The 23,118-nt window shown below is 32.7% G+C and overlaps 2 protein-coding genes and 1 long non-coding RNA gene across 5 annotated transcripts in view; 2 read left to right on the plus strand and 1 right to left on the minus strand.

Annotated features, from left to right (window-relative positions):
- The window catches only part of LOC134708310 (serine/threonine-protein kinase N2-like), a 35,403-nt gene extending 33,276 nt beyond the window's left edge, over positions 1-2,127 (minus strand). For both annotated transcript variants that reach the window (XM_063568749.1, XM_063568748.1), the window contains exon 1: positions 1,888-2,127. In XM_063568749.1, the coding sequence (XP_063424819.1) occupies positions 1,888-1,920 (33 nt within the window). In that variant the 5' untranslated portion in view covers positions 1,921-2,127. The remainder of the gene's footprint in view (positions 1-1,887) is intronic.
- On the plus strand, positions 2,042-16,378 carry LOC134708311 (abasic site processing protein HMCES-like). 2 transcript variants are annotated; one of them, XM_063568750.1, is made up of 9 exons: positions 2,042-2,141; positions 3,936-4,079; positions 7,647-7,868; positions 9,493-9,653; positions 10,022-10,089; positions 10,783-10,863; positions 11,701-11,766; positions 12,431-12,540; positions 15,219-16,378. In XM_063568750.1, the coding sequence occupies exons 1-9, from the start codon at positions 2,083-2,085 to the stop codon at positions 15,466-15,468; spliced, it is 1,161 nt and encodes a 386-aa protein (XP_063424820.1). In that variant the 5' UTR covers positions 2,042-2,082; the 3' UTR covers positions 15,469-16,378. The 2 variants fall into 2 exon arrangements, with proteins under 2 accessions (XP_063424820.1, XP_063424822.1); XM_063568752.1 differs by lacking the exon at positions 2,042-2,141 and adding an exon at positions 2,167-2,460 and having other exon boundaries at positions 15,219-16,376.
- A 2,877-nt stretch (positions 16,379-19,255) lies between these two features.
- LOC134705515 (uncharacterized) lies at positions 19,256-20,625 on the plus strand. The gene is made up of 3 exons (XR_010105584.1): positions 19,256-19,552; positions 19,982-20,093; positions 20,514-20,625. It is a non-coding gene; the product is annotated as an uncharacterized LOC134705515 (long non-coding RNA).
- The last annotated feature ends 2,493 nt before the right edge of the window (positions 20,626-23,118 follow it).

Genomic DNA, 23,118 nt, shown 5'->3' on the forward strand with positions numbered 1-23,118 from the left:
ATACCGAACTCTGATGAACTTTCAAAAAGAAAAGTCCCAGATCAAATGATGAAATAGAAAGCACAAACACATCAAACCATTGTGAAGACTGTAGTACAGGCATTTTCTATGTAAAATTAGTGGATTAAACCTGGTTTAATCATGTTAATAATTTACAACTAGTTGGCAAATTATCAAGTTAAAAAAAATATAAGTTTTCTGATGTATCGCCACTGGTACAGCATGGATTGGTAGTCCAAATAATTATGACGTCTTGAAAGGCTATTATATTTTTTTTCTTTGACGTCGATATAAGGCGTTAAAGAAAAAAATTATAATAGCCTTTCAAGACGTCATAATTATTTGGACTGCATGGATTGGATGAGTGATGAATTTGTATATATATTACACTACTTGTGCAACATGTCAAATGGACAGAGATGGGTCCGATTACTTTGAATGTAATCGATTAAATTACAATTACTTTGTTATTTGTACGATTAAATTAAATTAATGATTACATCATTTTTGAAAGTGTCTGATTAAATTAATGATTACATTGGCAAAGTAATCATGATTACATCTGATTACAATGAATTAAAAAAACAACATTTTGCATGATGTGAATGAATAAACGTTTAATATACAACTATAGCAAAAGTTCACTTCATACATACATGAACATTGTGTCACTGGTTACGACACATTGCCGTTTATCATCATAAATCTAATTATTTTGACTTCAATTGAATATAGCTTTATAAAAAGCATTTGCTGTTTGTCTTCTGACATATTCTAGACTTTAATTTATATTTGTTTCAAGGTACAGTTTATGGGAGTTAAAGTATGGATGAAATTATACCAGTTTAATCAAATTGTAAACAAAATACAAGTGCTAAATATCATTGCATTTTACATACATGTCCAGTCCAAATACATACAAAAATTGGCTTATTTTAAACAAGATATTTGTCCAACTTTTATTAAATTTTGTGCTAATTAGATAAATGATCACATGTCTGATTTATCTTTTACCGTATATATTGTCCTACAGCTATACTCAGTTGGTAATTGCAATAAAAACAAAACTTAATTGGTTTCCTACTTGTCAATTCAAAGATGACAAAAATCACAACATTAACAAAAAGATTATAATTAAGGGTTAAAGAAAAGTATTACTTGAATTTAACAGTTATTATCAAATATATTTATGACATGTACATCTTTAAATTGTGAATATATATATATGTACAATATCTTTTACTAAGGCCAGAAACATAACTGTATTTAGTCCAAATAATTATGACGTCTTGAAAGGCTATTATAATTTTTTTCTTTGACGCCTTACTTATTATGACGTCTTGAAAGGCTATTATAATTTTTTTCTTTGACGCCTTACTTCGTAAGGCGTCAAAGAAAAAAATTATAATAGCCTTTCAAGACGAAGTAAGGCGTCAAAGAAAAAAATTATAATAGCCTTTCAAGACGTTCGTAAGGCGTCAAAGAAAAAAATTATAATAGCCTTTCAAGACGTCATAATTATTTGGACTAAACTGTATTATGTCTCTTCTTAGGCCATTGATGACTTGATTAACATTTAAATTCAATATACATGTGTTGATCAACCACATGAGAATGATGTGGCAAAACTACTAAACACTGGTTAAAGAGGGACTCATGAGCTAAGGAATGCCCCAAATAAAAATTATGGTAGCAGTACTAGTGGCACTACACAAGACTATAGTATAGTGTAGTTGCCAGTTAGATATGTTTATGTTGCCAGTACCATCTGATTACCATTTGTTAGTAATACAATCACGGGACTACCGCAACCCTATACACTTGTCAATTAGTTTCATAATATAATGAACATGATTAAGAAAAACAAATGTTTTACTTCTTGTTTACCTGATAGTAGGAGGTGCCAGTTTCATGCGCCATGTTTGTCGACAAAGTTATGCGGAAATGGGGCAGATACAAGCTTCACAGCTGAGTTCTGCTGTCCATTAGCAGTTGAGATCGATACTATTATTGTTATTTGATTACGAGAAAGTAGTATTATGGTCAGGCGAAGGAGTTTGTCCTGATTATTTCCTTGTTTGCATGCCAAATTTCTTCACAACCGACATTCACCAATCTGACATGTACAATCACGTGACGAGGTCATTAGTCAAATAAACCAATGAAAACAGGTTTTACATTTCACTCATCTCGCACTAAACTAAAAAAAAAAACTTTGCCATGTGCAAATTTGTAAACTGTAGTGCACTTTAGTGTCTTATTCCACAACTTTTTGTCATAACACTAAATGAAGATTTCCATAACAAAACATTATTCATTGAGGACAAATTATTGTCATTTTTCTCAAATGACAAATCATGTAGGAATGATTCATTAATGAATCAACAGGTCCGAAATGTAATATGATATAACACCCACGAACATAACTGCAGTAATAACAATGTGTGGACGTACTGCATGGTAGGCTTAATAACCTGCAAATTGTCAATTGATTTCTTGACACAGATTTTATCATTAATGAAAATTTATATGCCCCAGTAGATCTGTTATTTTAAAAATTTAATGAGCCAGCAACCCATCAACACAATCAAACAAACAAATATGCCAATTACGCAGGTGCTTGAGGACAGGATCCTGTATGAGCCCCATATAGTCCTTTCCCCTTATCATAAATCTCAGATTTTTCAATATATATCATTTATTTGTACCATATACATACTAATATACCATATTTATACTCTAAATATGCATGTTTACTATCAACGTAAATCTTGACTAGAGCTAGGTGTTTCAGTCCAAGGGTCTGGCAAGTTGTCCAATGGTTGTATTTGACCTCTGTATTTGGTTATTTTTTTTTCATTAATAATATTTTTTTATTGTTTCATAAATCATTTGTAAATCAAACATTTGGTTTTCTCATATAGTCCAGCAATGAAATTTTAAATATTACTATGACATGGGTTTTAATCATTTGTAGCTGGGTTGCTTCCCCTTCTTAGTACAGGTAGAACATATAAACATGATAAAGCCAGTCTTAATCAACTGAGCTTGGGAATCAATTCTTAGCTTGGCTCAGTGGGTTAAAGAACTGACTGTCACGCAGGTAACCAGGGTTTGAATCCCGGTGGTGACGATATAAATTTGTAGAATAGATGCATGTTCTCCGGTTACATTTGGCGCCCAACTAAAAAAATCACGATAGTTATCTGGAGTGTAGCCAGGGTTTGTGTTGTTAAGAATCATTTATAAAGATATGATGACTCTTGTGGAGGGAGAATAGTGTAGCCTGGTTGCTTCCTAGATCTCCTTAGTACAGGTAGAACATATAAAGCCAGTCTAAATCAACTGAGCTAGGGAATCGATTCTTTGGCTCAGTGGGTTAACCCACTGACTGTCCCGCAGGCAACCAGGGTTTGAATCCTCAGGTGGGGACTATATAAATTTGTAGAGTAGATACATGCTCTAGATGGTTACACATTGTTGAAGGCCATACAGTGATATCAATTTAAAATCCTTGTTCTTTGGTTTCATTGTTGGTAGTTGTCTCATTTGCAATCATACCATAACTCCTTTATTTTATTTGAATAAATGATAAAAATCAGTACAGGAAAAGCATTTAACTCTATTTAGCTTATACGATTTAGATAAGAATAAACTAAAAATAAAATCAGACAATATATTTTTGCATCAAAGATAACTCACAGTTACCATGGTTAATGAAAGCTATCTGTAAGTACTTTAGACCTTTTTCCTATAAAACTCTTGCTGTATTGAAAAATGATATTCCTCGAATTTATTTTAGGTTGCTTATGATTCCCACATTTTGACATACCTTTAGAAATCTAATATATTGGTACAAAAAGATTTTGTGTCTCATATTGTTCATCCTTCATATCTTATTTAACCTTTATTATTATGTTATGTTTTTGTTTTAGTGCTCTGGAACCAGATGATATTTGTAAGTCCTGTTCCTTCAACTCAAAAACTACTGGTAAAGGGAGACAACAACCTGTATGGCGAGATCCTCCTGGTGGTCAGAAGTATTACCCATCATACAATGTAGCTCCTGGTTCACATACGTAAGTTCTGTCACATTTTTGACGAGCCTGCAACTTTTGTTGTAGAAAGCTCGACTTATAGGGAAAGTGACCCAGTGGTGTTAGCTAGTTTCTAAAAAGCTATATATTGTAGAAGGTGGAAGACCTGGATGCTTCATACTTTGTATATAGATGCCTTATGTTACGAACTTTTGGTCAGTTACATGTCCAATGTCCTTGACCTCATTTTCATGGTTCAGTGACTACTTGAAAAAAAGTTATCGGTAAGATTTTTTGTAATGTTAAATTCTCTCTTAAAATAAGTAATAGGATAATTATATTTGGTTTGTGCGTAGCTTGCAAGGTCCTCATGTCTGTTAGGCAGTTTTCACTTGACCTGGACCTCATTTCATGGATCAGTGAACAAGGTTAAGTTTTGGTGGTTAAGTCCATATCTTAGATACTTTAAGCAATAGGTCTAGTTTATTCAGTGTATGGAAGGACTGTAAGGTGTACATGTCCAACTGGTAGGTGTCATCTGACCTTGACCTCATTTTCATGGTTCATGGTTATCAATGGTTATAGTTAAGTTTTTATACGACCGCAAATTTTGAAAAAATTTTCGTCGTATATTGCTATCACGTTGGCGTCGTCGTCGTCGTCCGAATACTTTTAGTTTTCGCACTCTAACTTAAGTAAAAGTGAATATAAATCTATAAAATTTTATCACAAGGTTTATGACCACAAAAGGAAGGTTGGTATTGATTTTGGGAGTTTTGGTCCCAACATTTTAGGAATTAGGGGCCTAAAAGGGCCCAAATAAGCATTTTCTTGGTTTTCGCACTATAACTTTAGCTTAAGTTAATAGAAATCTATGAAATTTTGACACAAGGTTTATGACCACAAAAGAAAGGTTGTGATTGATTTTGGGAGTTTTGGTTTCAATAGTGTAGGAATTAGGGGCCAAAAAAGGGCCCAAATAAGCATTATTCTTGGTTGCACCATAACTTTAGTTTAAGTAAATAGAAAATAATGAAATTTAAACACAATGTTTATGACCACAAAAGGAAGGTTGGTATTGATTTTGGGAGTTTAGGTCCCAACAGTTTAGGAATTAGGGGCCAAAAAGGGACCCAAATAAGCATTTTTCTTGGTTTTCGCACCATAACTTTAGTATAAGTAAATAGAAATCTATGAAATTTAAACACAAGGTTTATGACCATAAAAGGAAGGTTGGTAATGATTTTGGGAGTTTTGGTCCCAACAGTTTAGGAATAAGGGGCTCAAAGGGTCCAAAATTAAACTTTGTTTGATTTCATCAAGAATTGAATAATTGGGGTTCTTTGTTATGCCGAATCTAACTGTGTATGTAGATTTTTAACTTTTGGTCCCGTTTTCAAATTGGTCTACATTAAGGTCCAAAGGGTCCAAAATTAAACTTCGTTTGATTTTGACAAAAAATTAATCGGTTGGGTTCTTTGATATGCTGAATCTAAAAATGTACTTAGATTCTTGATTATCGGCCCAGTTTTCAAGTTGGTCCAAATCGGGGTCCAAAATTAAACTTTGTTTGATTTCATCAAAAATTGAATAAATGGGGTTTTTTGATATGCCAAATCTAACTGTGTATGTAGATTCCTCATTTTTGGTCTTGTTTTCAAATTGGTCTACATTAAAGTCCAAAGGGTCCAAAATTAAACTTAGTTTGATTTTAACAAAAATTGAAATCTTGGGGTTCTTTGATATGCTGAATCCAAACATGTACTTAGATTTTTTATTCTGGGCCCAGTTTTCAAGTTGGTCCAAATCAGGATCTAAAATTATTATATTAAGTTTTGTGCAATAGCAAAGTCTTTTCAATTGCACAGTATTGCGCAATGGCAAGAAATATCTTATTGCAAAATATTGTGAAATAGCAATTTTGTTTTTAATTAGAGTTATCTTTCTTTGTCCAGAATAGTAAGCAAGAAATATCTAATTGTAAGAATTTTTTTTATTTGGAGTTATCTTTCTTTGTCCAGAATCAACTTAAATCTTTGTTATATATACAATATACAATGTAGATTCACTTTTTACTACCAACTGATAAATTAAAATAATCTTTACCATTCAGTGATAACAAGCAGTTTTTATTACATCTTAATATTTTATGATGTATTTAAATGAGTAGTAATTGTTGCAAACTCCATTAGAAATTTTAATTGAGATTAGTTTTGGAATAAGGGAAAGGGGGATGTGATTAAAAAAATTGGGTTCAATTTTCTCATTTGAAATTTCATGAATAAAAAGAAAATTTCTTCAAACATTTTTTTTGAGAGGAATAATATTCAACAGCATAGTGAATTGCTCTAAGAGAAAACAAAAATTTTAATTTCATTAGAACACATTCATTCTGTGTCAGAAACCTATGCTGTGTCAACTATTTAATCACAATCCAAATTTAGAGCTGAATCCAGCTTGAATGTTGTGTCCATACTTGCCCCAACCGTTCAGGGTTCAACCTCTGCGGTCGTATAAAGCTACGCCCTGCGGAGCATCTGGTTGTGTTTTAGTCTGTTTTTCTGATACTATATGCAATAGGTCTACTATATTTGGTGCATGAAATGATTGTGAGGTGTACATGTCTAGCTGACAGGTGTCATCTGACCTTGACTTCATTCTCATGGTTCAGTGGTCAAAGTTAAGTTTTTGAGTTTTGGTCTATTTTTCGAGAAAAACTATATGCAATAGGTCAACTATATTTGGTATATGGATATATTTAATGATCTATATGTCAGTCACACAGGTTTTATTTGACCTTGACATCATTTTCACAGTTCAATGCTTAGTGTTAAGTATTTGTGTTTTAGTCTGATTTTTTTCATTTATAAGCAATAGGTCAACTATATTTGTTGCATGGAAGAATTGTTAGCTGTACATGTCTGCCTGGCATGGTTCATCTGACCTTGACTTCATTTTCATGGTTCATTGATCAATGTTTAGTTTTCTTGGTTAATGTTGAGTTTATGTGACAGTTGTAATAAAGCTTTATATTTAATGATTAGCTAAGAAGGCGAGATATTTCAGCGTGTGCACTCTTGTTTTAAGTGGTGGATAGCTGTACATGTAAGACAATAACAATCAAAACCAAGAAGATAACAAAGACTCACAAAACCAAAGGACATTTACATCAACAGTTATAAATAATAAATAAGAAACAACACAAACTCCACTAAAAACGGGGAGTGAAATCAGGTGCTCCGGAAGGGTAAGCATTTTCTGCACCGTTTAAGGCACCCGTTGTGTTATTTCTTTGACCAGTTCTGTAATGATGGAAGGTTATTATGACTGAGGAAGTATGACTGTAAGGGACAACATCAAAAGTTCAATGAAGGATACAAAAATTAATTCACATAGTTTTTTCACTGACCCTCACCCCCCTCTTAACATAATTTGAGAAAAAATTGATTGACCCATATAGATACATGTATATATATGTAAAAATCAATGTAGGATAACCACATCTTGCAGCAGTTCAACCCCCCACTCCCCTACCCAAAACTTTTAAAAGTATTTGAATTAAGTTTTTTATCTTACATTGATCTTTTGATGTCGTCATCTGTTATGCAGCCCAGTGTTGATCTCCAGTCAGCATTACCAGGGAGAACTAGATACCATTACAGAGAGAGTAATACAACCAATGAGATGGGGTCTAGTCCCATCATGGCATAAAGGAGATCCAAAAAATGTAGGATATGAAACTAATAACTGTAGAGCAGAAGGAATGTTGGAGAAAAAGACCTATAAAGTTCCATTGGAGAAAGGCAGAAGATGTTTGGTATTAGCTGATGGGTAAGATATGTATGTTGGTGTGTTTTGGGTTAAAGATTGCATGAAGTGCCACCAAAACCCTATGGTACTTGATATCTAAATCTTCCAAGGCTTATCACGGGGGTCTCATTGGGGGGTTCCGATCCCGGATCCCGCTTACTGTTTTGTCAGATTCCTGTATCCCGCTTACACTATGTACGTAACCAATTCTCATTTTTTTGTCATTTCCCGGGTCCTGCAAGACCTCATTTCCCGTTTTCACGACACAATAATTTGACTTTCACGTTTCACGCTTACGAAAAATCAGCAATCCCGCGTCACGCTTAGACCCCAATGAGACCCACTATCACTACTTTTTAGATACACAAAATATAGTGCATTGATCATAACATCCTAAACATCCCTTCAATGAACATTTCCAGAAATTTATCAATGGAATATAAGCTAAGATATTCAAGTTACAAAATTATGTAATATTTGTCAAGATAGTTATATGACTTCACGATTTGTGCAAGGTGCAGGAATTTTAAGATCTGTTCTATAAATATCAATGATGTCATAATGTTAAAAGGATCATTGGAATTGGAGTTGTCTTCCTTTGTCCATGATTTGAATCAACTACAACCAATGCTGATACAAAAAAGTAAAATCACAAAAGTACTGAACTGCGAGGAAAGTTCAAGGAAAGTCCATAATCAAATGGCAAAATCAAAACCTCAAACATATCAAACAAATTGATAAGAACTGCCATATTCCAGACTTGGTACAGCTATTTTCTTATGTAGAAAATGGTGAGTTGAACCTGGTTTTATAGCTAGCTAAACCTCTCACTTATATGACAGTCGCATCAAATTCCATTATTTTGATAACAAATGCATGAACAAAAAAAACAGACATAATAGGTAAAAATGCAACAAAAACAATGCAATGTTTAACATGTTTAATTTTACTTCCCACTGATAAATTAAAGCTATCTTTACCATTCAGTGCTTACAACCACTTGATTTTATTTTATTTGACAACCAATACATTTAGAGTATGTTCTACCAAATATATTGGTCCATAATGCTATAGAATATAGGATACAGTGCTAATTAACAGATGAGACAGAAACGCTTCGTGAATAAAAAAGGAATTTATATAACAAAACCCATAAAGCATAAAAGATTTAGATTAGAAGTCAACATACATGACATGCAGCTGTTTCAATATTGTCAAACTCTAAATCATCTATTGGCTAGAAAAGTTAGATAAATTTAACATAGATTTAATTCTTAATTACAGACATTTGGACAAATAACAGTACTATATAAACCTTTAGATGTATATAAGAAAGGAAAATATTTGGTTATGAATGAAATTGCTGTTATTTTATCAACATTTTAAACATAATTTAATCTTTTGAATATCATGAATATATTGCTTGGCTGATCTTATATTTCTTAATTTCAAATATTTTAGGATTTGGAAATGAAAACAAGTCGTCAATATATATATACTGAAACAATGTGTATACCTTAGCATCCATTTCCATCTAGTTTGAAGTGATAAAAAGATTCCTGTCAAATAATAAATCAAAAGTCTTTATCTGTAATCAAGATTTTACTTCTCTTATCATTTAAATGAAATTCATGTTTAATTTAAGTTTCTACGAATGGAAGAGAGATCAAGGCAAAAAGCAGCCATACTTTATTTATTCCCCTCAAGAGACTTGGGTCAAAAAAGAAAATTGTGACTTAGAAATGAAGAAGGAACCAATTGATCCTGACCAGAACTTTAATGTTAAAGAAGAAGAAGATGAGGAAGGTTTGTTAATTATTGAATAGAGAATGCGAAGGAGGAATGTGTCATAGAGACAACAACCTGACAAGATAGCAGAAAACAGCCCTAGGCCATGAATTGGTCTTTATTGCAGAGATGAGTTCAGCTGCCCCTATAGGATTTTTTTTTTATAAAGATACTACCCCCCCCCCCCCCCCCCCCCAAAAATTTTACCAAATAAGAAATGGTTTCAGTATCTTTAAAAATTTAATAAAACAACTTAAATTTATGCAACGACTTTAAATTAATGAATATAAAACAAGTTATTCTTTGTTTTGCCTAAAAAATGTTTTGTTGATTATAAATGAAACCAGTTTTAGTATGGTATATATATTTTGTGTTGTATTTTGTAGAAACAGAGGATACAGAGAGAAAACTGTTAATGATGGCCGGTGTGTTTGATGTATGGCATCCACCAGATGTAAGACAACTTAAACAACTTATTACAACTCAAATCTGCTCTTATACATGAATGTGTTAATTAACATATATATATATTCATATACAATATAAACATGATAAATGAATAAGCTCTCCACATCCATCATATAGAAATGCTCTGCTCTTATACATGAAATTGTGTTAATGAACATAAAAATTGAGAATGGAAATGGGGAATGGGTCAAAGAGACAACAACCTGACCAAATAAAAAAACAACAGCAGAAGGTCACCAACAGGTCTTCAATATAGCGAGAAATTCCTGCACCCGGAGGCGTCCTTCAGCCGGCCCCTAAACAAATATATACTAGTTCAGTGATAATATAGACATACTAATTCATATAAAATATAAACTTGATAAATGAATAAGTTCTCCACATCCATAGAATTGTTTGATACCAATCTTAGTATACTAAAGACCATTTTTCAAAAAAAGGTAATTTAACAGAATAATTATGGACAAGACTACATATATATTTGAAAACTTATAGGCTCATATTTTGAAAATGTTCTTTTTTTATTTGTTTAATTTATGATGTTAAAATGAGCTTAGGGTTTATCTCAACTTTTACTACGAACAACCTATCTATTTTATTATAATGATTAATTTGTCTGGTGTATGTGGGTATTTGTTTAAGTATGTCTCTTAAATGAAGTGATCTTTTTTCTTTCCAGAACTCTGCTCCAGTATATTCATACAGTGTAATAACAGTAGAATCTTCTCCTGTGATGTCATGGATACACCATAGAATGCCTGTAAGTTGTATTTAATTTAATGAAGAAGTTCCCTCTATTTTTTAAGGTCACTTGGTCAAGGTCCATGGTCAGATCATTTTTTGAAAGACTGAAATTTGGTTGTCATTTTGGTTTCCTCCTGTTCTCATTTGAACCATGATCAAGTTAAATAAGATGGGTTTGATATCAATATATCTCATTGGATCAAGATGACCTCTTTTTTCAAAGGGCTGGAGTCATTGTTCCTATAGAGGGTCAGTGGTTTTCTGTGGGCACTCCAGCATCCTCCAATAATGAAAACTGGCCACCAGGAAAATGCTGAAAAATGGAGTTTAAACACCAACAATCAATCAATAAATCAAAGGTCAAGGTCACAGACGCAATTCAAAACATAACATAAAAACTATTATTACAAAACCTCACACAGAAAATTAAAGACTGAGCAAAATTAATAATTCTAAAAACAATAAAATTAAGTAGATATAAGAAGATGTGGTATGAGTGCCAATGAGTCAACTCTCCATCCAAGTCATAATTTGTAAACGCCAACCATCAAAGGTCAAAGTGCATTTTGGGGTTTTCATCATTTCAAACCAAAGTTTTAAACAAGATTCTAATAAACAAACAAAACAACAAAAGTACTCAAGACATAAAACTACTTCTGTTTTTATAATTATCTCAGGTCATCTAGTGCTTCTCCAATTTTTAGAAATTCTGATTTTCCTTTGTTTTATTGTCTAAACCTTGAAAATTGTTTCATATTAAGTATTTATATGGTAGATATCCTGATTTTCTGTAAAGTTTTCAGAAATTAGTCCATCTATTGACTTACTATGCTGAATATTTTATTTATTGTAGGCAATATTGACAAATGATGCTGAAATTGACGAATGGATAAATTTTGCAGAAGTTCCATTAAGAGGGGTAAGTTTGCAATACATTTCTTTATTTATTGCATTTATTGCATTTTTGCATAATGAAAAGTAAAAACACAAAAATACTGAACTCTGAGGAAAATTCAAAAGGGAAAGTCCAAAATCAAGAGGCAAAATCAAAAGTCCAAACGCATCAAACGAATGGATAACAACTGTCATATTCCTGACTTGGTACAGGCATTTTCTAATGTAGAAAATGATCATAAAACTGTATTTGATTTTTGTCTCGCCTTTGACAAAAGTCACAGTATGCGAGATATAGGTATTACTATCCAGCGGCATTTTTCAGGTTCATTTGACAATGTTCAGTAATAATGTTTTGGTCTGTTTTTCAATTAGCATTCACAATGGGTCAATTATATATATTTGTATACACATATGTGTTTGACACTATTTATCTGACCTTGACCCTATTGTCATGGATCTTTAAAAATGTTATAAAGTTTCTGTTACAGATATAATTTCAGTAAATCTTAAATACTTTCAACATAAAATCAATGCTAATAAAGCAGGTGAGACATTTTAGCTTGAACACTCTTGTTTTTAAATCAAAGAGAAAAAAGATATAGATATGAATAGTAACTTGTAAACTTGAATAGCCTGAACTTATAATTAAGTACTGTCACCATTTTTTTTTTTTCGAAATGTTATAGGCAGTACAGAATATTAGACCTACATTAAGCCTACAGATGCACCCAGTGACAACAGCCATGGGTAACTCACGTTACAAATCACCTGATTGTGTTCAACCAGTAGATCTAAAGTAAGTTGTTAGGTCATCTTTAATGCTATGAATATTTAGAGCTCTTTTCATAATGCTTGTAGTTTAAAGGTTTGAATGGCTTGCTTGCTTTGTTTGTATGAATGCTTGCACAAGCATTGTAATTTAAATTTACATATGCAATCAATAGGAAGGCAGTTACAAATTCTCGACGCAGAATGTCGACTTAAATTTGTGTGTGGCTTCATTGTGAAGTGTACATGTCCGTGTGGCAGTATTCATCTGATGCTACCCTCATTTTCATGGATCATTGCTGTTATTAAGTTTATTGTGTACCATCAGTATAACCCTAATTTAAAAAAAGAAATTAGTGAATCATGCTTTCATATCGGCACGACCTTGTGTTAAAACTCTGAACTTGTTTAGATACTTTTTATGCCCTGCCTACAATAGTAGTTGCATGTTATTTTTTTCTTCCAGTCAATACATCTGTCCATCTGTAACATGTTGAAATTAGGCTTTACATTAGTTTCCCATGAAAGTATAACCACATCAACATGATCAACTTGAAGCTTATTTTTTTGGTGACAGGCCATGTTAATATTTTTTTGATAAATCAATTTCTAATTTGTTTTATTAGCCCTTTGTTAGTCTTCATTCAATATGACTGATATAAGTTTTCCTCATCTATGGGTTTTTGCCATCATGACATTGTGATATACGGAACCATGCATGTTTAATGATGAATGTGTTTTGTTTTGCTTACCCTTAGGGAAAGTACATCACTATTAGTCTTATGATAATGATAATGATAATACTAGGAACAGTCATATCATCAAATTTTTTGGGGAATATAGCTTTAAGCATGTTAAATGCTGGACATTTTAAGGCAATTTTCACATGATTAGGATATTTAGGCCAAGTGAGCTTTTCCCGTCACTTGGCGTCAGGCGTCCTGTGTCCAGTGTCGGCGTCCATCGTCGTCATCGTTGTTAGCTTTTACAAAAATCTTCTCCTCTGAAACTACTGGGCCAAATTAATCCAAACTTGGCAACAATCATCTTTAGGGTATCTAGTTTAAAAATGTGTGGCGTGACCTGGTCAACCAACCAAGATGGCCGCCACGGCAAAAAATAGAACATGGGGGTAAAATGCAGTTTTTGGCTTATAACTCAAAAACCAAAGCATTTAGAGCTAATCTGACATGGTGTATAATTATTTATCAGGTCAAGATCTATCTGCCCTGAAATTTTCAGACGAATCGATTAACCCTTTGTTGGGTTGCTTCCCCTGAATTAGTAATTTTAAGGAAATTTTGCTGTTTTTGATTATTATCTTAAATATTATTATAGATAGAGATAAACTGTAAACATAATAATAATAGTAATAATAATAATAATAAAAATAATAAATTCTTTATTTAAAGAGGGTAAACACAGTTAGTTACAATCACTAATCTTCCCTGAGGCCCTCATATTCATGTATGCAATATGGTGTACAAGTAAAAACAAAATGATAATAATAAGAGAAAAAAGCAAACATACAACATATAAACACAATTGTATAGACATAATAGTTCAATGTACATGTACCATGATTAAAAGATATAAAACAGTTACATATCGCATGTAGTAAATAGACCTAGTATATACAAATCAGTAAAATCATACATTCTAAGAGTAATAGTTGCAATCATTTCAGACTGAATATTGGGACTGTCTCAAGTATTGTTTTATAATTTGTTTAAAAGAATAAGTGTTTTGCACTTTACGCATTTCATAAGATAGTCCGTTCCATAAAACTGATCCAGAATAAGCAAAAGATTTTTTAAACAGTTCAGAAAAAACAGTAATAATGTTCAGCAAAGTAGGCTTTACAAATAAGTCAACATGACCGAAATGGTCAGTTGACCCCTTTATGAGTTATTGCCCTTTATAGTCAATTTTTAACCATTTTTGTAAATCTTAGTTATCTTTTACAAAAATCTTCACCTCTGAAACTACTGGGCCAAATTCATCCAAACTTGACAACAATCATCTTTGGGGTATTTAGTGTCTGGTGACTTGGCCATCAAATCAAAATGACTGCCACAGCAAAAAATAGAGGTAAAATGCAGTTTTTGGCTTATAACTCAAAATCAATGCATTTAGAGCAAATCTGACATGGGTTAACATTGTTTATCTGATCAAGAACTATCTGCTGTACAATTTTTAGATGAATCTGAAAACCCGTTGTTGGGTTGCTGCCCCTGAATCGGTAATCTTAAGGAAATTCTGCTGTTTTTGGTTATTATGTTGAATATTAATTAATACTTATTATAGATAAAGATAAACTGTAAACAGCAATAATTTTCAGCAAAGTAAGATTTACAAATAAGTTAACATGACCGAAATGGTCAATTGACCCCCTAAGGAGTTATTGTCCTTCATAGTCAATTTTTAACTTTTTTCATAAAATTTGTAATTTTTATTATAATTTTCCACTGAAACTACTGGGCCAAGTTCATTATAGATAGAGATAATTGTAAGCAGCAAGACTGTTTAGTAAAGTAAGATTTACAAACACATCACCATCACCAAAACACAATTTTGTCATGAATCCATCTGCTTCCTGTGTTTAATATCCACATAGACCAAGGTGAGCGACACTGGCTCTTTAGAGCCTCTAGTTTCTTTTTCTTTTCTATCATTCAAGACTTACATATATATATTTTATTCAAGGAAACCTAAAGCACCAGTAAGCAGCTTTATGAAGAACTGGCTGGCACAACCTAAAAAGGAACAAAATGACAATGGACTAAGTTCACCTACTAAATCCACATCAAAACCCAACTTATCACCAATAAGCCAATCTCCAACAAAACAATCAAAAAGTAGTAATCTCATGATGAACTGGTTACAGAAGGGGAAAAGGGAACCAGATGAAGATAACGACTCTCCTGCAAAGAAGATAAAAACTTGTGATGATTGAATTTGTTTAGAATTTACACTCAAATGCCATTTGTGTTCAAAAAGAAAAAAATAATATCTTCAGTTGAAAGTAGTTTTGCAACGGTTCATATGATTTTCATAATTTGGCTGTGAAATTCTTGAAATTAATCATATATGGCATTTACACAAATACTTTTGTGTTCAAACACCATTATATAAATATTGGTAGACTTTTTACTTTTTTAAATTAAAATAAATAATGGTAAAAATGGAGTCATTAAAATGATGATATCAATATCATCTATAAACTTGCTAACCAATATTTTATATTGTAACAGTGGTATGATATTCCTGGACAAATGTAAGGGTTATAATCCCAACTTTTTGTTAAAATAAAGAAAAGCCACTAATATAGTTTTGGTATTGTAACCATTTAACTGTTATATATAAGCATTTAAAAAAATGTATTTTGTTAGTGTTTTTTTTCTATCTTTTCTTTAGCAATTTTTTACGCTTATATATTTGGCAATGCCAATTTTCATATATAATTTGAATAGACATTATACCTTTCCTTGTATATACAATTGCATTGTAATTCATTGTTTTTGTCACTTTGTAATAAAAGTATATGGTATGTTGATCTACAGTTGTAAACTTCTACATATTCTATGTCTTTGGTGGAAAATTGCCTCATTGGTAATCATACCACATTTTGCAATATTTACATATTCATTGTGCTTCAGTTTGAAAGAGATCACCATTATTGTTAAATGACCAGCATTTAGTTAAAGTGCTGAAGTGATCTTTTTTTAACACCTAATTTATCAAGAACTACATTTATTCCAGAGAATCATTGCACATGTTGTAAGGTATTCATATTTTATATTCATTTATTGAAGTTAAGCTTTTAGTTACCAACCATAACTTATTATATACAAGTAATTAAGCTAGCACTTTACAATAATAAAGAAGTTAAACTTAAAAAGGTTGTAGTTTTCAATATTTCACTCTCTTTCTTTGGAATACATGAACACTAGTTTTGGGTCAAAAAGGTTCAAATGAAATGGATGTCAGCAATTATAGGCAACCAAATAGCCTTCAACAATGGGAAAACCCATACAGTATATTCAGCTATAAAAGGCCCTGACATGAAAAATATGAAACATTTCAATGGAGAAAACTAATGGCCTAATTAAAAACAAATATGACAGACATAAACTAATGACAACCACTGAAGTACAGGCTCCTGACTTAAGATAGGCATATAAAAAATGTGGTGTTATAGCAAACATAAGAACAAATTCTAACAAAAGTGCAAATGCTGAAATGTTTCGCCTGCCTTACTAACCACTGATATTTTGTCAAGTCTTAAATACAAAGCTGTACTACAACTATCACACAAACTTAACATGATTCAAGAAAATAAGGTCAATGTCATATAAACCAAACGAGAAATACATGTACACCTTACAAACATTTAATACTCTGAATATAGTTGACCTATTGCTTATAGTTTCTAAGAAACTGATTTAAACAAGAAAACTAAACATTGACCAATGAACCATGAAAATGAGGTCAAGGTGATGAACCATGCTAGGCAAACATGTACAGCTTACAATCCTTCCATACAACAAATATAGTTGGCCTTTGCTTATAGTTTAAGAGAAACAGTCCTAAACACAAAAACACTGAGCAATGAACCGTGAAAATGAGGTCAAGGTCAAATAAAACCTGTGAGACTGACATGAACATCATAAATTATTTCCAAACACCAAATAAAATTGACTTTTTACATAAAGCATTTTAAAATAAATGGATAATGCCGATGCTTGCACATAAAACTATAAAGGGTCATAACTGAAGAACTGTGAATGTGACGCTACCCAAATTTGAACTTGATCTGAGTTTTGTGGTAAGAAGCATTATGTCAAAGTTTGTCATTTGGTTGAGGCAAATTAAATGTAGAGAAAGGAAACTCAAAATTCAGCAATGGGGTATTACTCTAGAATGGTAAAAGGGACGCCACAAAATTTCAAACTTGATCTGTGTTTTGTGGCAATAAGCATTGTGGATAAGTTTCATTACATTTGGTTGAGGCACACTAAAGTTTTTTTGGGGGGATGTATGGATGTACATACAGACAGACAAGGGTACAACTTAATAAAAAGACCAAAACTCAAAAACTTAACTTTAACCACTGAATCATGATAATGAGGTCAAGGTCAGAGGACACCTACCAGTTGAATATGTACATCTTACAATCAATCCATACCCAAATATAGTACCCATACAGCATAAGAACATGATGCTCCACAGGACACAGCTTTATAAGACTGCAGAGGTCGATCCCTGAACAGTTGGGGGAAAAATGGACACAACATTCAAGCTTGATACAGCTTTGAATTTGGATTGTGATTAAATAGTTGACACAGCATAGGTTTCTGACACAGAATAAATATGGTCTAATGAACCGAACAAATATTTTTGCTTTTGAGCAATACACTATGCTGTTGAATATTAATCCCCTCAAAAAGAGTTTGCAAAAATACCTACTGGTTACTCATTTTAATACATAATAAAATATCAAAATATAAAATGACATACAGTCATGGTTAAAATTAGTATTAATTAATCTTCTAACATGTCTAAATATAAATTTACAACTAATCATCTCAAGACAATCATCATTTCTTAATACATAATTTTCAAGCAGTGTAAGGGAGGTAATCAAACATTTATATTACAGTAAAATTCTTTAAATGGAATTGACCTACCTCCCTTACACTGCTTTTAAATTGTCTAAATTGTTCTTTAACCAGAAACCCCCTTTGCTTTTCTCTTTTTTGCCCCTAATTGCTAACTGATTTGAGCCATAACACCCCATTACCATCCCTTTGTAGTACGGAAACTTGTGGTATATTTTCAGAGAGGTTTATACACTTAAACACAAGTTATTGACTGGGAACTACAAACATGCTTATTTGGGCTTCTTTTTTGGCCCCAAATTCCTACACCCTTGGGACCATAACCCCCAAAATCAATTCAAATCTTCTACCTATGGTATAAAACCATGTGATACAATTTCACAGCAATTGAAGTACTTATACACAAGTTGATATCCTGAAAGTAAAAAAATGCTTGTTTAAGGTCCCTTTTGGGCCCCTAATTTCAAGACTGTTGGGACCATCATCCCCAAAAACAATCCCAACCTTCCTTTTGTGGTATTGAACCTTCTTATTAAATTTCATAGAGATCCATTCTCTTAAACAAAGTTATTGACTAGAAACTACAAAAATGCTTATTTTGGCCCCTTTTTTCTCCCCAAATACATAACTTTTTGGACCAAAATCAATCCAAACCTTTTACATGTGGTGTAAAACATTGTGGTACAATTTCAGAGCAATTGAAATACTTATACACAAGAGGATATCCTGAAAGTAGAAAAATGCTTGTTTTGGGCCCCTTTTGGGCCCCTAATTCCCAAACGGTTGGAACCATCATCTCCAAAATCAATCCCAACCTTCCTTTTGTGGTATTGAACCTTCTTCTTATATTTCATAGAGATCAATTCACTTTAACTAAAGTTATGGTCCGGACACCAAATGTGTCTTCGGACAACGCAGACGACGACATCATACCATTATAAGTGTGGTAGAGTGGATTTTTATCATATTAATCATTTATATATTTTATATGTTTCATAGGTTATTCTGAGACACCATTAATTATATTCTTTCATTTGCAGAGTAGTTTACTTAGTTTACCTTTATTCTATTGATTGCCTATTGATTGCCTATTGCTTATTCATTGATCCATAAATCTAACTGTTTACCTTGTAGCATTTACCTATTATTGATTTTACTATCAGTACTCACTGTTCACTAGAGTGTATAGGTTTTCTTGTATTCTGATTGGTTTATTAAGCCTTGCCCCCAGTTTTGGTGGTAGTTTTGAAAACAGTAATGGAGGATTGATGTCTTTGTTGTGATCCTGATATATTCGATTGTTTTGATGCACTTTGTGCTCATAGACTTTATATTGTGTTTGCTTAGTAGTTCCATAAGTTCTATGGATTAGTATAGTGAAGGAATTCATTCTGGAACAGGACATCATGACTTTATATGGTAAGTTACATTTTGTACTCTTTGAGGTGTCTTGGATGAACTGGATCCTTAACTTTGAAATGAATGTTTATTACATTCATTTTAGTAAGATTCCCAGCCCTATGAAAGAGTGTGCTTTGAGTGTTGTTTGAATCTGATTTATTTAAGAGATTTTAGTATAAATGTTAGAAAGAGAGATTTAATCTATTTTTATGAATGACCTTGACCTTTTGTCATGTAGTCATGAAATGACATTGGTATATCCAATGTGATGTAATTAACAGTACAATTGTACTTGTACTTTATGTTTTTAGTATTGAAATAAGATTACTTATTTATAATTGTGAATTCGAGATGAAAGATAAAGATTAGTATAATTTATTATGAATTGTATAATGCCTTTAAGATATTAAAGTCAGATTACTTATTATTGTCATACATTGTTTACAGAACCATATTTGATGTGAACCTCTGTTACCATTACTGTAGAAGTATGAAGATCGTTACTGTTAGTATTGTGTAGACTGTTGATGTTAGTTATTAAACTCAGTTCCACAGACTGGTGAGTTTATGTATACTTGAAATAGCATTATATATAGTGTTCATGTAAGACAGTGAAGAACATTTGATATGATATAGAGTTATCTACCGTTGATATATATATGCTATGGTTATTTGTAGAATATGGATTTACATATATCTATTTAGTTAATTGAAATAGTATTATATGATCTTGACATTATAGTAGTATGTTAAATTGTCAAAGCTGATGATTGTATATGAACGATGAGTGAATATTTGCAAGTGTTAATTATCATCAGGCATGTCATGTCACCTTGTGTATTGATATTGTATAAGAACTATAAACATTCAATGTTCTCATTTTATGTTGATCTGCAGTAATGTTATAATAACTGTAACATAGTATGATATAGTAGTTTTAGATTAATGTGTTTAATATGTATCTTGTTATATTTTGTAGGGTTTGTAATAATTATATGATTACATCATTGTTGAATAAAGAACCCTAGACTAAGATGAATTGGACTTGTTATTATTTGACTGTCCAGAAATCACCTTTTACATTGGCGCCCAACTAATGTTAATCAGACAATTCTTATTTCAGGTTACTATCATTGTTTTCACCACTCTAATTCTTATTTTACTTTAGCACTAGATCTCATGACTTTTGAGTATATTGCTTTCAGATTATTTTTTCTTACACTGATTTTTTATCAGTTGTCTATTATCATGGATACATCAGTTGATTTAACAGAAGAGGAAGTTCGGAACATCATTTCTGCCTTCAAGGATATGCATATGAAGCCAAATGCAGAATCTCCAGATGCATTTAAAGATTGGATGAAGGAGTTCTCAACTCAGAAATCATTATATACTGGATATATACCAAAGATTCCTACCTTTTCCGGAGACAATAAAGGAGACAACACCTACGAAGTATGGAGGTACCAAGTGTTATGTCTTATCATAGAAAACTATGCACATGAAGTAATTGCTCAGGCCATTAGACGTTCACTTAGAGGAGAACCTAGCAAGATAGTCATGCGGTTAGGCCCTAAAGCTACTGTCGACGACATCATCGACAAGATGGATAGCATTTATGGAATTGTAGATCCAAAGGAAGCGTTATTGGCACAGTTTTACACAGCCAGACAGGAACAAGATGAAGATGTTTCCACCTGGGGATGTCGCTTAGAAGACATTTACAACAAAGCACGCCGTCAAGGAAAGATTTTTGAGGAAGATGCAGAAGATATGTTACGATCAATGTTTTGGAAAGGATTAAAACCGGAACTCAAGAGAATTTCAGGATACAAGTTTGATACGATCAAGGATTTCAACCATCTTTTATTGGCGATGCGAGAATTGGAACATCAACAGAAGGAATATACCAAAGAAAACACACCTCAAATTCAAAAGAAACCAATACCAGCTAAGAGAGCGAATGCACCAAGGAAGAAGGATAAGAACGAACTGGAAATTGTAGTTAAGCAGTTGATGTCACCGATTGAACTTCTAGAGAAACGACAAGAGCAATTGATCAACAACGGTAAGCATACCAAGACAAATCTGATACACCAAACACCAGATGAAACTATAGCATATAGACCATTGGATATGAATAAGAGAAGAGAGAAACATCAGAAAACATGCTGGAGATGTGGACAACTTGGCCATATTGCCATTGGATGTAAAGTAAGACTGGATAACTCTAGGAAATTTGATCGAGCCATGAATTATCAACTAGTTACGAATGATTATCAACCAGCACCAACTACAAACAACAAAGAAGATAGATTATGCGGACCGGCAAATGAAGTTTCCATCAGTATAAATGGAATAGATACAAAAGCATTGCTGGATACAGGATCATCGGTTTCAACAATCAGCGAGTCATTTTACAACAGACACATGAGATCTACACCGATTGAATCACTTACCCGTATATTGAAGATAGAATGTGCAGACGGACTATCAATGCCTTATCTTGGTTACATCGAAGCAGACCTTCAACTACATGGAATATCTTCTACAAGATCATCATATCCAGGCATATTTCTAGTAATACCGGATAGCGAATACAACATAACCGTACCATTATTGATAGGAACAAACATCATGTCAGTTGTAATGCAGGAGGTAGAACAGAACACTGGACCAAGGTATTTACAAGAAGCTAATCTACACACTCCATGGTATTTGGCATTCCGTTGCATGAATCTTAGAAACAAGGAATTGGAAAGATGTCATAACCGATTAGCAGTTGTGAAATCCGCCGAAACACACGCGATTACAATACCAGCTAACTCTCAAGTTGTAATCAATGGATATTTGGACAAACAGCTTCAACAACAACAAATGTGTGCTATACTATAACCAACTATTAATTCAGCTTTACCAGAAGATTTAGATATCATGCCAACAGTAATTACTTACGATTGTCAACAACGAGGAAGTATACCAATACACATATCAAACGTCACAACAAGAACCGTTACACTACAACCACGAGCTCTCATTTGCGAAATTCAACCAGTTGACATTGAAGATATTGTTACACCGGAGGAAAAAGAATTTAAAGATATTATGAAGGATATTAAATTACCGATGGATGATTTAACTGATGATGACTATGAAAGAGGAAAAGAGCTCATACACAGATACCAAGATATATTTTCAAAAGGAGACGATGATATTGGACACACTTCAGCAGTACGTCACCGTATCGATTTGATAGACAATGTTCCCTTCAAGCAGCGTCACAGACGAATACCACCATCTATGCTAGAAGAGGTCCGTAACCATTTGCAACAACTGTTATCAGCAGGAGTAATAAGAAGATCCCATTCACCCTGGTCATCGAATGTAGTATTAGTACGTAAGAAGGACGGAAAGCTTAGAATGTGTGTAGACTACCGTCAGCTTAACCTAAAGACCATTAAAGATTCATATTCGCTTCCACGCATTGAAGAGATTCTGGATTCCTTAGGAGGCAACACATATTTTACAGTGCTAGATATGAAGAGCGGGTACCATCAAGTAGAGATCGAAGAAGAACATAAACA

The sequence above is a fragment of the Mytilus trossulus genome, chromosome 2 (genome assembly GCF_036588685.1).
Source record: "Mytilus trossulus isolate FHL-02 chromosome 2, PNRI_Mtr1.1.1.hap1, whole genome shotgun sequence".
Classification (NCBI taxonomy): domain Eukaryota; kingdom Metazoa; phylum Mollusca; class Bivalvia; order Mytilida; family Mytilidae; genus Mytilus; species Mytilus trossulus.

What these genes read in the sequence shown, in the direction of transcription:
- LOC134708311 (XM_063568750.1), top strand. Translation starts at nt 2,083, where the DNA reads ATGCCAAATTTCTTCACAACCGACATTCACCAATCTGACATGTACAAT. An exon ending in ATGTACAATCACGTGACGAG is followed by an intron (nt 2,142 to 3,935) that starts GTCATTAGTCAA and finishes TTTTTGTTTTAG; the next exon opens with TGCTCTGGAACCAGATGATA. An exon ending in GTTCAACCAGTAGATCTAAA is followed by an intron (nt 12,541 to 15,218) that starts GTAAGTTGTTAG and finishes ATTTTATTCAAG; the next exon opens with GAAACCTAAAGCACCAGTAA.